Here is a 16691-nt window from a genome sequence, read left to right on the forward strand (position 1 = left end):
ATCAGCACGCGACTGAAGAGAGAGGAGACAACCAACTTGCTAGTTACAGCATCAGCACGCGACTGAAGAGAGAAGAGACAACCAACTTGCTAGTTACAGCATCAGCACGCGACTGAAGAGAGAAGAGACAACCAACTTGCTAGTTACAGCATCAGCACGCGACTGAAGAGAGAGGAGACAACCAACTTGCTAGTTACAGCATCAGCACGCGACTGAAGAGAGAAGAGACAACCAACTTGCTAGTTACAGCATCAGCACGCGACTGAAGAGAGAGGAGACAACCAACTTGCTAGTTACAGCGTCAGCGCGCGACTGAAGAGAGAAGAGACAACCAACTTGCTAGTTACAGCATCAGCACGCGACTGAAGAGAGAGGAGACAACCAACTTGCTAGTTACAGCATCAGTGCGCGCTCTGGAAAGGCAGCTTGCCAGTTACACCAGTGCGTCCCCTGAACGATAACGAAGAGGTAACGTTAGGTGAGAAACCTGACCACGGAGACGGGGGAGAAGGTGATGAACTGTATTTCATGAGCTGTAAGCGAAAAACAATTGGCATTTGGAAAGTGTGAGTTGAGGGAGAAAGTATTGTTAGCATTGTTAATATCTTGCTAGCTGGATAGAATTCTTCGTTAGCTAGCCAGAGAAATGTTAAGCAACATTAGCTAACTTACCTGATCAAATAATTGAGTTTATGGTGTGAAAATTGGCATTGTTAATATCTTGTTAATATCTTGTTACAACATCAGATGAGCTAACGTTAGTAACCTAACCAATTCGCTATAGCATTAGCTCCTTTCCGTTCCTCTAGTTATAACGCGTTAGTTGCTTACTGGACCCTGGCAATCTGTGTGAAATGTTAACTTGCTAACGAACTAACTAGCTAATGAACTAACCACTATCTGTAAACACATGTTTCCCTCTACAGTTTGTGGTTAATTTTCAGAATGAGAGAATTAGGAGAAAATGAGGCGTTGCTTGTTAAACAAGTGGATTCAGGGATCAAGTGTAGCTTATATAATGTTTTACTCAGTGAACGTTATTTTTGCACACATGTAGCCTTGTGCACTTGATCGATGTCTACTGTAGTGGCCACTATAATAGAGCAAAAATAGAGCCTGTTTGTTTCCTTCTATTTCTACTTTAAGATGTTTTTTTCCCCAAGTGCAATATTTGTGTGTGTGGTCACAAGCTTTCCATTATAAAGGCTGTCATGGCTAACTGCAATATTAGTGTATTGTTTTTTCTCAAGAGTGTCATTTGCAGTAAAGTCTAGGCAACAAATAACATGGGATTGCTTTCTTTACATTTTTTATCTGTGAGTTAGGTTCACATGAACCACTTTTTTTATTTTACAGACTGATCATGTAGATCATATTATTTGTTGTTTAATTAGTTTACCTGCATTTCCTCCTAGCAGGGATTTATTACATGTTTAAGTGCAACAACAAAGATGTGTCACCTTTTTGGGCCATCACCAGTTTGCATCCCTGTAATGTACTTGTCCTCTTGCTCAGTTGTGCCCCGGGGCCTCCCACTCTTTCTATTATGGTTAGAGCCAATTTGCACTGTTCTGTGAAGGGAGTAGTACACAGCGTTGTACGAGATCTTCAGTTTCTTGGCAATTTCTCGCATGGAATAGCCTTCAGCTCTCAGAACAAGAATAGACTGATGAGTTTCAGAAGAAAGTTATTTGTTTCTTGCCATTTTGAGCCTGTAATCAAACCCACAAATGCTGATGCTCCAGATACTCAACTAGTCTAAAGAAGGCCAGTTTTATTGCTTCTTTAATCAGGACAACAATTTTCAGCTGTGCTAACATAATTTCAACAGGGTTTTCTAATGATCAATTAGCCTTTTAACCCTTGTGTTGTCTTAAAGGTTAAAAATGACCCACCACTATGTTTAACAGCAGAGAAAACCCCCTAAATTATATTTTTTCAACTTTAAGTTTGATTACTTTTCCTAGAGGGACCCCAACATCAGAAAAAGTGAAACATCGCCTTTGTTCATATTTCCATGAAAGCTGTACACAACCAGGTTACAAAGAATGTACCCGGCAGTTATTTTTGACCCGGCAGTTATAAAATAACTTACACACCGCAACCACACAGACACACACATATTCACTTTCGGTTCAATGACAAAAATTCAACATATTCATCACATATTGACACTATTTATATGCTGGATATGTGTGAAGAAGTATCTGCTAAATGACCATATTTATTTGTTTCTACATTCCCCCCCAATCAAGAGTCCAGAAGAGGTGTTTATGGAGATCAGGCGTCCTCTGGAGTGGCACTGTAAACAGATGGACCACTTTGTGGGCCTCAACTTCAGCTCCAACTTCAACTTCGCACTGGTGGGACACCTGCTCAAAGGTAAGGGAGAGGTCACAGGGCACCTGACTGCGTCTCAGCCCGAGAAACTTCCATTCCTGTGACTGTACTGCGTTTCATATAAACCGCAGCTTCTCTGTCCCTATCGCTTAAGTAAACATTCATAACATGTTTGAAATGATGTAGTTTGTTTTGGTTCTAATCTAGCTAGGTAAAGAATAGATGGATGAAAGACATTGGCCTGACTTGCTGAGCCACTGATGAAAACCTGTCTTCCCCACTGTCAGACTAAAACTGGCTCTATTGACTTGTCCTGCAGTGACAAAGAGCTTGGCAGCAGTTGTTGGTGTTTTCACTTGTCTCTGTAGTCTGTACTTGTCACTAGCTGCATTTAGTGTTGTGTACTCTGTAGCTCTTGATGTGTTTTACTGCTAACCGTGTTGAATTAATGTGGCCGTGCTAAAATGTACCAAGCTAGCAGTGGAGTGGTGTAGGGCTATGACTAATGTGCCACTCTGTTTTCCTTCTCCTGTGTGTGTGTCTATGTGAAGGCTACAGACACCCGTCCCTCACCACGGTGGCTCGGACAGTACGTATCCTCCACACGCTGCTGGCCTTGGTGGGAAAACACCTCAACTGTGACAAGTTTGAGGTCAACACCCAAAGCGTGGCCTACCTGGCAGGTCAGTTCCAGTCAGTCTCCTATACACTGACTAACCAGACCTCTCTGTCAACTCACTGGATCTGCAATGTGCTATTTGGATAGCAAGCAGTGTGTTGCTTTAAAAACATGTTTGTAAAACAGATATGATGGCCTGTCATATTGTGCCCCCCATTGTTGGAATAACCTGCAAAATTCCTTGTATCTTGATTTCCTGGTGCCGGTAGGTAAGTTGAAGACTGTGGTGTTAAATGTATTCATTGAGGATTGCAGTTGTTTATATTGATATAATGGTTTATTTGTTGAAATTGTAGTATTGTACCTTGTAGTTTTTTTATTATTCATCAATTCAAATGTTATTTGTCACATACACATGGTTAGCAGATGTTAATGCGAGTGTAGCGAAATGCTTGTGCTTCTAGTTCCGACAGTGCAGTAATATCTAACAATTCCCCAACAACTACCTAATACACACACATCTAAAGGGGTGAATTAGAATATGTACATGTAAGTATATGGATGAGCGATGGCCGAGCGGCATAGGCAAGGTACAATAGATGGTATAAAATACGGTATATACATGTGATATAAGATATGTAAACATTATTCAAGTGGCATTATTTAAAGTGGCATTATTTAAAGTGGCATTGTTTAAAGTAACTAGTGATCCATTTATTAAAGTGTCCAGTGATTGCGTCTCAGTGTAGGCAGCAGCCTCTCTGTGTTAGTGATGGCTATTTAACAGTCTGATGGCCTTGAGATAGAAGCTGTTTGTCAGTCTCTAGGTCCCTGCTTTGATGCACCTGTACTGACATGTTCTTCTGGATGGTAGTGGTGTGAACAGGCAGTGACTCGGGTGGTTGTTGTCCTTGATGATCTTTTTGGCCTTCCTGTGACATCGGGTGCTGTAGGTGTCCTGGAGGGCAGGTAGTTTGCCCCCGGTGATGTGTTGTGCAGACCTCACTACCCTCTGGAGAGCCTTGCAGTTGAGGGTGTTGCAGTTGCCGTACCAGGCGGTGATACAGGCCGACAGGATGCTCTCAATTGTGCATCTGTAAAAGTTTGTCAGGGTTTTGGGTGACAAGCCAAATTTCTTCAGCCTCCTGAGGTTGAAGAGGCATTGTTGCGCCTTCTTCACCACACTGTCTGTGTGGGTGGACCATTTCAGTTTGTCTGTGATGTGTACGCCGAGGAACTTAAAGTTTTCCACCTTCTCCACTGCTGTCCCGTCGATGTGGATAGGGGGGTGCTCCCTCTGCTGTTTCCTGAAGTCCACGATCATCTCCTTTGTTTTGATGACGTTGAGTGAGGTTGTTTTCCTGACACCACACTCTGAGTGCCCTCACCTCCTCCCTATAGGCTGTCTCGTTGTTGTTCGTAATCATGCCCACTACTGTTGTGTCGTCTGCAAACTTGATGATTGAGTTTGAGGCGTGCATGGCCACACAGTCGTGTGTGAACAGGGAGTACAGGAGAGGGCTGAGCACGCACCCTTGTGGGGCCCTGTGTTGAGGGTCAGCGAAGTAGAGAGTTGTTTCCTTCCTTCACCACCTGTGGGCGGCCCGTCAGAAAGTCCAGGACCCAATTGCACAGGGAGGGTTTGAGACCCAGGGTTCTATGGTGTTGAACACTGAGTTGTAGACAATGAACAGCATTCTTACATGGTTATTCCTCTTGTCCAGATGGGATAGGGCAGTGTGCAGTGAGATGGTGATTGCATCGTCTGTGGATCTGTTGGGGCGGTATGCAATCTCAAGTGGGTCTAGGGTGGTCGGTAAGGTGGAGGTGATATGATCTTGACTAGTCTCTCAAAGCACTTCATGATAACAGAAGTGAGTGCTACGGGGCGGTAGTCCTTTAGTTCAGTTACCGTAGCTTTCTTGGGAACAGGAACAATGGTGGCCATCTTGAAGCATGTGGGGACAGCAGACTGGGATAGGGAGAGATTGAATATGTCTGTAAATACACCAGCCAGCCGTGTATTTACACCAGGATGCCGTCTGCCTTGCGAGGGTTAACACGTTTAAATGTTTTACTCACGTCAGCCACGAAGGCGGGGGGGGGGCTGCAGTCCTTGTTTTATTTGGAATGTTCGTTTTCCGTGAATAAATATGTCTTTTTTTTTTTAATCATGTAAAATAAGGAATTGTCACCTCATCATAAATGTTTCTGCAATGATCCCATCACTGGTTTTCACTCTGCTCTGGTGACTGTCTGTGTGTGACTGTCTGTGTGTGACTGTCTGTGTGTGACTGTCTGTGTGTGACTGTCTGTGTGTGACTGTCTGTGTGTGACTGTCTGTGTGTGACTGAATGTGTGTGACTGTCTGTGTGTGACTGTCTGTGTGTGACTATCTGTGTGTGACTGAATGTGTGTGACTGTCTGTGTATGACTGAATGTGTGTGTGCAGCCCTGCTCACCGTGTCAGAGGAGGTGCGTAGTCGCTGCAGTCTAAAACACAGGAAGTCTCTGTTGCTGTCTGAGATGGGCATGGAGAACGTTCCCATGGATACCTACTCTCTGCACCACACTGACGCCAGCTTCAGGTGAGGCGCATTCTACATCAGACACTTAGAACCTGAATAGGTTTTATCTTTATCCAAAGTTGCGTCAGTCATTTTCTGTAATACCTGTTGTTGGTAAATATATTTACAATCAAGCTTGAATAGTTATATCCTTACCTGTAGCCCCCATCTCCTCCCCTCAGGACACTGAGAGAGTTCCAGCCGTGGGCGTCTCCCAAGGTGTCAGAGCGCTATCTGAATGCCTACTACCCCACGGTGGGGCAGATCAGCCCCCGTACACGGAAGTCCATGAGCCTGGACATGGGCCAGGCCTCCCATGCCAACACCAAGAAGCTGCTGGGTAACTATAGCGTTGCTGCTAAACAACACTGTTAATGTTGTCTAAGAGTTCCCCTTAGCATTGTTTTTTGGGCTCCCGAGTGGCGCAGTGGTCTAAGGCACTGCATCTCAGTGCAAGAGGCGTCACTACAGTCCCTAGTTCGAATCCAGGCTTTATCACATCCGGCCGTGATTGGGAGGCCCATAGGGCGGCGTGCAATTGGCCCAGTGTTGTCCAGGTTTGGCCTGGGTAGGCTGTCATTAGAACAAATTATTATTTATAACTGACTTGCCTAGAGTGGCAAGAAAAAGTATGTGAACTCTTTGGAAATACCTGGATTTCTGCATAAATTGGTCATAAAATTTGATCTGATCTTAATCTAGGTCACAACAATAGACAAAGACAGTCTGCTGAAACTAATAACACACAAACAATTATATGTTTTCATGCCTTTATTGAACACACCATGTAAACATTCACACTGCAGGGTGGAACAAGTATGTGAACCCTTAGATTTAATAACTGGTTGACCCTCCTTTGGCAGCAATAACCTCAACCAAACGTTTTCTGTAGTTGCGGATCAGACCTGTACAACAGTCAGGAGGAATTTTGGACCATTCCTCTTTACAAAACTGTTTCAGTTCAGCAATATTCTTGGGATGTCTGGTGTGAACCTTTCTCTTGAGGTCATGCCAAAGCATCTCAATCGGGTTGAGGTCAGGACTCTGACTGGGCCACTCCAGAAGGTGTATTGTCTTCTTTTAAAACCATTCTGTTGTTGATTTATTTCTGTTTTGGGTCGTTGTCCTGTTGCATCACCCAACTTCTATTGAGCTTCAATTGGAGGACAGATAGCCTAACATTCTCCTGCAAAATGTCTTGGAAAAATGAATTTGCAAGTTTATCGTCTTATTGCAAGCTGCCCAGGCCTTGAGGCAGCAAAGCAGCCCTAAACATTGATGCTCCGTCCACCATAATTTACAGTTGGGATGAGGTTCTGATGTTGGTGTGCTGTGCCTTTTTTTCTCCACACATAGTGTTGTGTGTTCCTTCCAAACAACTCAACTGTAGTTTCATCTGTCCACAGAATATTTTGCCAGTAGCGCTGTGGAACATCCAGGCGCACTTATGCAAACTTCAGAAGTGCAACAGTGTTTTTTTTGGACAGCAGTGGCTTCTTCCGTGGTGTCCTCCCATGAACACCATTCTTGTTTAGTGTTTTACATATCATAGACTCGTCAACAGAGATGTTAGCATGTTCCAGAGATTTCTGTAAGTCTTCAGCTGAAACTCTAGGATTGTTCTTAACCTCATTGAGCATTCTGTGCTGTGCTCTTGCAGTCATCTTTGCAGGATGGCCACTCCTAGGGAGAGTAGCAACAGTGCTAAACTTTCTCCGTTTATAGGCAATTTGTCTTACCATGGACTGATGAACGTCAAGGCTTTTAGAGATACTTTTGTAACCCTTTCCAGCTTTATGCAAGTCAACAATTCTTAATCTTAGGTCTTCTGAGATCTCTTTTGTTCGAGGCATGGTTCACATCAGGCAATGCTGCTTGTGAATAGCAAACTCAAATTTTGTGAGTGTTTTTAATAGGGCAGGGCAGCTCTAACCAACATCTCCAATCTCGTCTCATTGATTGGACTCCCGGTTAGCTGACTCCTGACTCCAATTAGTTTTTGTAGAAGTCATTAGCCTAGCCTATACTTTTTCCAACCTACACTGTGAATGTTTAAATTATGTATACAGTGTAGACAAGAATAATACAATTTGTGTGTTATTAGTTTAAGCACACTGTCTATTGTTGTGACTTAGATAAAGATCAGATCAAATTTGATGACCAATTTATTCAGAACTCCAGGTAATTCCAAAGGGTTCACATACTTTTTCTTGCCACTGTAGTTAAAGGTTCAATTAAAAAATATTTCTTTATACTGCTGCTCAAGAGGTGTATCATGCAAGCCGTTTTATTGGGTGTATACTGTGTATGCTTGGAAGCCCTGCTCATGCTGATTATGATCAGGCAACATTGACTACAGTGTAAGTTACATCTCAAGAAATACACAGCTGATGTAAGATAGACATCCCATGTCACCACTCACAACCTTATTCCCTAGACCCTCTCCTCACCCTCTTCAATCATTACCTCGACACTGTCTGTCTGTGGTGTATTTCTCCAGACTACAGGAACAGTTTTGATCACCTGATATCCGACTCCAAAGCACCGAAGAGACCAGAGACGGAGTCTGGCGTCACCACCCCGCCTAAGGTGAGGTGTGTGGCCGAGAACGCCTACGAGATAGACAGACAAAGAATGGGCCACTCCCACCTCCGCAAGGTGTCGGTGACAGAGTCCAACGTCCTACTGGACGAGGAGGTGCTGACTGACCCCAAAGTCCAGGCCCTGCTGCTCACTGTGCTGGTGAGGGGAAGAACACACACACACACACACACACACACACACACACACACACACACACAGAAACTCACACCTGGCAAAATAAGAAGTACTTATAAAGTGGGTAATAAAATAAGAAGTACTTATAAAGTGGGTAATAAAATAAGAAGTACTTATAAAGCGGGTAATAAAATAAGAAGTACTTATAAAGTGGGTAATAAAATAAGAAGTACTTATAAAGTGGGTAATAAAATAAGAAGTACTTATAAAGTGGGTAATAAAATAAGAAGTACTTATAAAGTGGGTAATAAAATAAGAAGTACTTATAAAGTGGGTAATAAAATAAGAAGTACCTATCAAATCACATTTTATTTGTCACATACACATGGTTAGCAGATGTTAATGCGAGTGTAGTGAAATGCTTGTGCTAGTGGGTAATAAAGCAGGTAATAAAATAAGAAGTACTTATAAAGCAGGTAATAAAATAAGCAAACCTTATGTAACAGTCAACAGTCTGGACACACCTACTCATTCAAGGGTTTTTCTTTATTTTTACTATTTTCTACATTGTAGAATAATAGTTAAGACATCAAAACTATGAAATAACACATATGGAATCATGTAGTAACCAAAAAAGTGTTAAACAAATCAAAATATATTTTGTATTTGAGATTCTTCAAAGTAGCCACCCTTTGCCTTGATGACAGCTTTGCACACTCTTGGCATTCTCTCAACCAGTTTAAAAATAAAGAAAAACCCTGGAATGAGTAGGTGTGTCCAAACTTCTGACTGGTACTGTATGTGTAACATACTCGGTGGACCACTAGCTACTGCTATGGTCCAATTAGTCATCATGAATGCACATAGGGAGGCAGCAACATAGCGTACAGCCTTCTGCTGTATATAACTGGTTCAGTCTGTAAACGCATGCTCTCTGTTTCTCTGTCCAAGGCCACCCAGGTCAAGTACACCACAGACGACTTTGACCAGAGGATCCTGTACGAGTATCTAGCTGAAGCTAGCGTCGTCTTCCCTAAGGTCTTTCCCGTCGTGTAAGTAAACATGCCCGATAATGCCCCAGGCAAAACCAAATACATAGCCTAAGCCCTACTTTTTCCATAAGCAAATCTAGAGAATGGAGAAAACTTGGGGAAATTATTTGAGAGCTTGAATGTTGGATAGCTCTCTGTTTTGGCCCAAGGTGGTTGTTTTTTGGGTGGAGGAAAGACCACTGATCTTCTGAGAAGGGGCCTGTCCTTCCCCAAATTCATCATGGGAGTTGTAGTGTGGTTGACCTAGCTAGAGATGTAGTTTGGGTTCAGTTTATTTTAGGGGTTAATAGTAGAGTCCCTGTGAGTCAGAAAGTGTTTAGCCCACCCACACATGCATACGTTATATGTGGGTAGTTGTTTGTAGTTTCAGTTGAAGGAGCACTCTCTCTACCAGCAAAATGTCACGGCTTCAAAATATAGTTTAGCTTGAGAACTGTCTCGTATGAGGCCTAGTTATTCACCAGTGTGTTAGAGTCCTGTCATGATAAGTGTTGACAAGGTCACTGGGAAAGGGTGATGCGGAGTGTGGTGTCTAATGATTGTGGCCAACCTACCTAGCCGATGTTGATCTTAATGCGTTTCCTCCTCTCCTCAGCCACAACCTGCTGGACTCCAAGATCAACACGCTGCTGTCCATGTGCCAGGATACCAACCTGCTGAACCCAGTGCATGGCATCGTTCAGAGTGTAGTTTACCATGAAGAGTCTCCTCCACAATACCAACCCTCCTATCTACAGAGTATGTACATTCATCTACAGACCTGCTCTACCCATCTCTCTCTCTGTCTATCTCAGTCCCTATCACCTCCCCGACCTCATCTCCCATCCTTCAGCTCTCTCTGCCCCTCCCTTTTTCTCTGTCCTCTCGCTCTCAATTCAATTCCATTTCAAGGGGCTTTATTGGCATGGGAAACATACAGTACCAGTCAAAAGTTTGGACACACCTACTTATTCCAGGGTTTTTCTTTATTTTTACTATTTTATACCTTGTAGAATAATAGTGAAGACATCAAACTATGTAATAACACATATGGAATAATGTAGTAACCAAAAAGGTGTTAAACAAACCAAAATATATCTTACATTTGAGATTCTTCAAAGTAGCTACCCTTTGCCTTGATGACAGCTTTGCACACTCTTGGTATTCTCTCAACCAGCTTCATGAATGCATTTCAATTAACAGGTGTGCTTTGTTAAAAGTTAATTTGTGGAATTTCTTTACTTAATGCGGTTGAGTCAATCAGTTGTGTTGTGACAAGGTAGGGGTGGTATACAGAAGATAGCCCTATTTGGTCAAAGACCAAGTCCATATTATGGAAAGAACAGCTCAAATAAGCAAAGATAAATGACAGTCCATCATTACTTTAAGACATGAATGTCAATCCAGAAATTTCAAGAACTTTGAAAGTTTCTTCAGGTGCAGTCGCAAAAACCATCAAGCGCTATGATGAAACTAGCTCTCATGAGGACCACCACAGGAAAGGAAGACCCAGAGTTACCTCTGCTGCAGAGAATAAGTTCACTAGTTACCAGCCTCAGAAATTGCAGCCCAAATAAATTCTTCACAAGTTCAAGTAACAGACACATCTCAACATCAACTGTTCAGAGGAGACTGTGTGAATCAGACCTTCATGGTCGAATTACTGCGTAGAAACCACTACTAAAGGACACCAATAAGAAGAAGAGACTTGCTTCGGCCAAGAAACATGAGCAATGGACATTAGATCTGTCCTTGGGTCTGATGAGTCCAAATTTGAGATTTTTGGTTCCAATTGCGTGTCTTTGTGAGACGCAGAGTAGGTCAACGTATGATCTCCGCATCTGTAGTTCCCACCATGAAGCATGGAGGAGGTGGTGTGGGGGTGCTTTGCTGGTGACACTGTCAGTGATTTATTTAGAATTCAAGGCACACTTAACCAGCATGGCTACCACAGCATTCTGCAGGGATACACCATCCCATCTGGTTTGTGCTTAGTGGTACTATAATTTGCTTTCAATAGGACAATGACCCAACACACCTCCAGGCTGTGTAAGGGATATTTGACCAAGGAGAGTGATGGAGTGCTGCATCAGATGACTTGGCCTCCACAATCACCTGACCTCAACCCAATTTTTATTACATTTTTTATTTAACCTTTATTTATCTAGGCAAGTCAGTTAAGAACTAATTCTTATTTACAATGATGGCCTAGGAACAGTGGGTTAACTGCCTTGTTCAGGGGCAGAACGACATAATTTTACCTTATCAGCTCGGGGATTTGATCTTGCATCCTTTTGGTTACTGGCCCAACGCTCTAACCACTAGGCTACCTGCCGTTCCAAACCAATTGAGATGGTGTGGGATGAGTTGGACCGCGGAGTGAAGGAAAGGCGGCCTACAAGTGCTCAGCATGTGTTGGAACTGCTTCAAGGCTGTTGGAAAAGCATTCCAGGTGAAGCTGATTGAGAGAATGCCAAGAGTGTGCAAAGCTGTCATCTAGGCAAAGAGTAGCTACTTTGAAGAATCTCAAATGTAAGATATATTTTGGTTTGTTTAACACCTTTTTGGTAACTACATGATTCCATGTGTTATTTCATAGTTTGATGTCTTCACTATTATTCTACAAGGTATAAAATAGTAAAAATAAAGAAAAACCCTGGAATGAGTAGATACTGTTTGTTAACATTACACTCACAGAAGTTCCAAAAGAATAAAGACATTTCAAATGTCATATTATGTGCAAATAGTTAAAGTACAAAAGGGAAAATAAATAAACATAAATATGGGTTTTATATACAATGGCGTTTGTTCTTCACTGGTTGCCCTTGTGGCAACATGTCACAAATATTGCTGCTGTGATGGCACACTGTGGTATTTCACCCAATAGATATGTGAGTTTATCAAAATTGGGTTTGTTTTCAAATTCTTTGTGGGTCTGTGTAATCTGAGGGAAATATGTGTTTATACACTTGGAAGGAGGTTAGGAAGCTTAGTTTCCACCTCATTTTGTGGGCAGTGTGCGCACAGCCTGTCTTCTCTTGAGAGCCAGGTCTGCCTACGGCGGCCTTTCTCAATAACAAGGCTATGCTCACTGAGTCTCTCTCTCTCTCTCTCACTCTGTCTATCTCTGTCTGTCTCTCTGTCCCTATCTCCTTCTCTACCTCTCATCCTCCATCTCTCCTGCCTCCCTCCCTTTCTCTGTCTCTGTCCCCATCTCCTTCTCTACCGCTCAACTCTCATCCTTCATCTCCCTCTGCCCCGTCCCTCTCTCTCTCTGCCCCGTCCCTCTCTCTCTCTTCTCTCTCTCTGCCCCGTCCCTCTCTCTCTCTTCTCTCTCTCTGCCCCGTCCCTCTCTCCCTCTTCTCTCTCTCTGCCCCGTCCCTCTCTCTCTCTTCTCTCTCTCTGCCCCGTCCCTCTCTCTCTTCTCTCTCTCTGCCCCGTCCCTCTCTCTCTCTTCTCTCTCTCTGCCCCGTCCCTCTCTCTCTCTTCTCTCTCTCTGCCCCGTCCCTCTCTCTCTCTTCTCTCTCTCTGCCCCGTCCCTCTCTCTCTCTTCTCTCTCTCTGCCCCGTCCCTCTCTCTCTCTTCATCTCTCTCTGCCCCGTCCCTCTCTCTCTCTTCTCTCTCTCTGCCCCGTCCCTCTCTCTCTCTTCTCTCTCTCTGCCCCGTCCCTCTCTCTCTCTTCTCTCTCTCTGCCCCGTCCCTCTCTCTCTCTTCTCTCTCTCTGCCCCGTCCCTCTCTCTCTCTTCTCTCTCTCTGCCCCGTCCCTCTCTCTCTCTTCTCTCTCTCTGCCCCGTCCCTCTCTCTCTCTTCTCTCTCTCTGCCCCGTCCCTCTCTCTCTCTTCTCTCTCTCTGCCCCGTCCCTCTCTCTCTCTTCTCTCTCTCTGCCCCGTCCCTCTCTCTCTCTTCTCTCTCTCTGCCCCGTCCCTCTCTCTCTCTTCTCTCTCTCTGCCCCGTCCCTCTCTCCTGACTGTTATGGAGTGTTTTCTTCTTTAGCAGTATAACATTGCCAATGATACCTTCCTTCCTCCCTCCATTACTCTCTCTCTCTCGCTCTCTCACAGGCTTCGGCTTCAACGGACTTTGGAGGTTTGCCGGACCCTTCTCAAAGGTATGATTCATTGACCTCATATTTCCCTTTCATTCTCCCCAAGGTAGTGCGGCCGTGCTGGAAGAATTCAGCCCCAGTAAGCAATTACTGCCTTGCCAGGGAGCCTGCCAATTGCCCCAAGATTTATTTGACATCCTCCTCTCTCTCTCTCTCTTTCTACCCCCCTTCCCCAGTCTCCCCTCTGGCCACATCAATTTCCCTTTATGATGGTTCTGAGTAAATAGCCCAAGCAGGGACAAGGAGATGCTTCTAGCTCTGATGGTTCTGTAGTGTTAGCAACACCAGAGTTGCAGGTCTGGTTTCAGAATGGGGCCACATATAATACGTGTTGATTGTGAATCAGTTTGGATCAAAACGTCTGCTAAATGACTGTGTATTATATCAAATGCAGGACTGTTCGATCACTGTACCTAGTCTGCTTATTTTTACTCCTCAGAGGGCAGAATACTAGGGCTTGGAATTGTCAGAAACTTCATGATACTTAGGTGCTGATATGATATGTATTGCTATTCGACACTGTGATTTTATTGCAATTTGAAATTCCAAACATATTGCTCACCATATGTCTGCTTCAGAAATATCCCTATATGTAACTGTATTGATCCCCCCATCACTACAGAATACTGTATGTGACCCTTTGAAGCTTGTAGGGGCTCTTAGACTCTCTCTGTTTTCACTGTGTATCCATTATCCCTCGCTTCACTTTCCTCCAACAAACAAAAGGTGTCATTTGCCATCTGCTTGTTTGGGGGAAAGTCAGTCAGGAAACAATGTATTCAAGCCTGGCCAAAGGCTGAGGATCAATGTTTCCTGTGATTTAGCTCAGGGAGACATTAGATGGTTACACTGTGATATCTGTTGGCCTGTGTCCCTGTTCCTCTCACACTCACTCTCTCTCTCTCTATTCTACCCCCCTACCTGACTTTATCCATCTCCTTTTCTCTACCTCTATCGCCCTCCTCCTCCTTTCTCCATCCCATGTCAAACCAGCAGCAAACTCAGATCCCAGACTACGCTGAGCTGATTGTAAAGTTCCTGGAGGCCTTGATTGACCGCTACCTGCCTGGTACAGAGGAGGAGAGGAGCGAGGAGCAGCTCCGTACCCCCACCTCCCCTTACCCCCCCGTCACCCAGAGCCAGCTCAGCATCACCGCTAACCTCAACCTCTCCAACTCCATGACCTCCCTGGCCACCTCACAGCACTCCCCAGGTTAGCAGAGTATACACACCTGGACACAATACAGTCAACTGGAGACCAGCACCCCTGAACACACACCACTTATTCATACCGGCAGACACACAAATACACCACTAACATCATACTTATGATGAAGGCTGAGTCCTACAAATGTAAGGTGTTCTGTAGAGAAGCGGTCCCCAACCTTTTTTGGGCCACGGACCGGTTTAATGTCAGACAATATTTTCATGGACCGGCCTTTAAGGTGTGGCAGATAAATACACAAAATAAAATGATACGACCGGCATAAAAACGGTGGTATTTTTTAAATATAATAATAAACGTGAATCCACTGTGAATCCACGGTCCTCGTAACATCGCACCAACAACATAACATGAGTAACATCCTCTCTGCCCCCTAACACTCTCTGGTCGCTATGGTAACGTTTAAACATGCCTTAAAAATAAGATACAACACAAAAACATATATAAAGTGCATGAAAAATACAACTCACCATAACGCTAAATCAGTGTTTCTCACTTGTTTCTCTGCAACGAGACGGTCCCATCTAGGGGTAATGGGAGACAATGACACCCGAAGTGTGTTGCTTATGTCCAGTCTACTCCGTCATTTTGTTTTGGTTGCTTTCACTGCAGAAAATCCCACTTCACACAAATAGGATGTCGGAAATGGCAACAGGGTTTTCAGTGCTGTTGTGGCGATCTCAGGGTATTCTGCCGTGACTTTAATCCAGAACACCGGCAGAGTTGTTTCTCGAACATACTTTTAAGGCCGCCGTCATTTGCGATCTCCAGCAGTTGATCTTCCTCTTGCATAGACATGCTGGATTCACCTGGTTTGTTGACAAATGGGTCGCGGATCCATTCCTTGGCAGTTTGTGGGTCTTTTGTGGTTGGGAAGTAGCGCTCAAACTCTTTTAAAAGCAGAGACAGGTGATCGTTGCACCAGCTGGAACAATGAAGGCTTGGGCTCAGTCTCTTCCAAAATACCTGCGAATGTTTGAAACATGTCAAATATACCTCTGTTCACGCGCCGTCCCCACAAATCCAGTTTGGCTTTAAATGCAGCTACTTTATCTGCCAACTTGAAGACAGTTGTCATTTTCCCCTGAAGTGACCAATTGAGTTCATTGAGCAGGTTGAATATGTCGCACAAGTAAGCGAGTTTTGCGACCCATTCCTCGTCACTGAAATGTGCTGCCAGCGGTGACTTTTTTTCTGAGAGAAATCTCTGCAGCGGCTCTAGTAATTCAAACACTCTGGCCAGCGATCTCCCTCGGGATAAACATCTTATTTCTGTGTATAAGAGAAGGTGTCTGTGCTCCGCGTTCATTTTTCAAAATAAAACATCGTTCAGACTCAGATAATAAATAAAACGGAAATAATGTAAGTTATTTATTCTTTCTCTGCGGCCCGGTACCAAATGACCCACGGACCGGTACCGGTCCGCGGCCTGGGGGTTGGGGACTGCTGCTGTAGAGTATCTCGAAGCAAGCAAAGTGTGTGTAGGTGCTGTTGTTGTGGGTTATTTCTAGGTGTCCCGCTAGCTTTCTCTGTATCCCAAACTGTTTGAGGATGCTGCTGTTGTGGGTTATTTCTAGGTGTCCCGCTAGCTTTCTCTGTATCCCAAACTGTTTGAGGATGCTGTTGTTGTGGGTTATTTCTAGGTGTCCTGCCAAGCCTGTAGTTTGCAAACAGTGGTAACTCCCATCACGCGTCCATTTCTGTCTGCTGTTCTCACTATGCTAGCTGCTAGCTTTTAGAATCACCTAGCTAATACCAGTGTTTTTGTTATTACTTCTAGAATAAATACATTGTATTATTTGTGCTATGTATTTGTACTATATTGCTGAAGTAGATGTAATATTTTGTTAGCCTTTCCACCCAAAAATATATACATTTAATTCTTAGTAGCCTTTAATATAGTTATTCATGCCATTTAAAACACCACTCCTACAAAATAAAATAAATAAATAAAATACAAATAGAAATGCCACCCGTTATTGCATTATACTCTGTTTCTGGATACTTTTCAACTGTCTGTATCTGAAAACCACCTGATTGAAATCTCTTCATTGCTTCATGTCAATGCTAAAGATCCATCTTGCTG

General features: G+C 43.8%; 1 protein-coding gene across 7 annotated transcripts in view; it reads left to right on the forward strand.

The window, feature by feature from the left end:
- Nucleotides 1–16691, forward strand: part of LOC106581254 (neurofibromin) — a 108471-nt gene that overhangs the window by 85953 nt on the left and 5827 nt on the right. For 4 of the 7 annotated variants that reach the window (XM_014163189.3, XM_014163195.3, XM_014163192.3 and 1 more), the window contains 9 exons: nucleotides 2256–2382; nucleotides 2892–3023; nucleotides 5412–5547; nucleotides 5709–5866; nucleotides 8027–8268; nucleotides 9196–9296; nucleotides 9892–10034; nucleotides 13337–13383; nucleotides 14374–14593. In XM_014163189.3, coding sequence (XP_014018664.2) covers nucleotides 2256–2382; nucleotides 2892–3023; nucleotides 5412–5547; nucleotides 5709–5866; nucleotides 8027–8268; nucleotides 9196–9296; nucleotides 9892–10034; nucleotides 13337–13383; nucleotides 14374–14593 — 1306 coding nt within the window. The remainder of the gene's footprint in view (nucleotides 1–2255; nucleotides 2383–2891; nucleotides 3024–5411; nucleotides 5548–5708; nucleotides 5867–8026; nucleotides 8269–9195; nucleotides 9297–9891; nucleotides 10035–13336; nucleotides 13384–14373; nucleotides 14594–16691) is intronic. The other 3 variants (XM_014163190.3, XM_014163193.3, XM_014163199.3) reach the window with 1 other exon arrangement.

This window comes from Salmo salar, chromosome 20 (genome assembly GCF_965601325.2).
Source record: "Salmo salar chromosome 20, fSalSal1, whole genome shotgun sequence".
In the NCBI taxonomy this organism is placed as follows: Eukaryota; Metazoa; Chordata; class Actinopteri; order Salmoniformes; family Salmonidae; genus Salmo; species Salmo salar.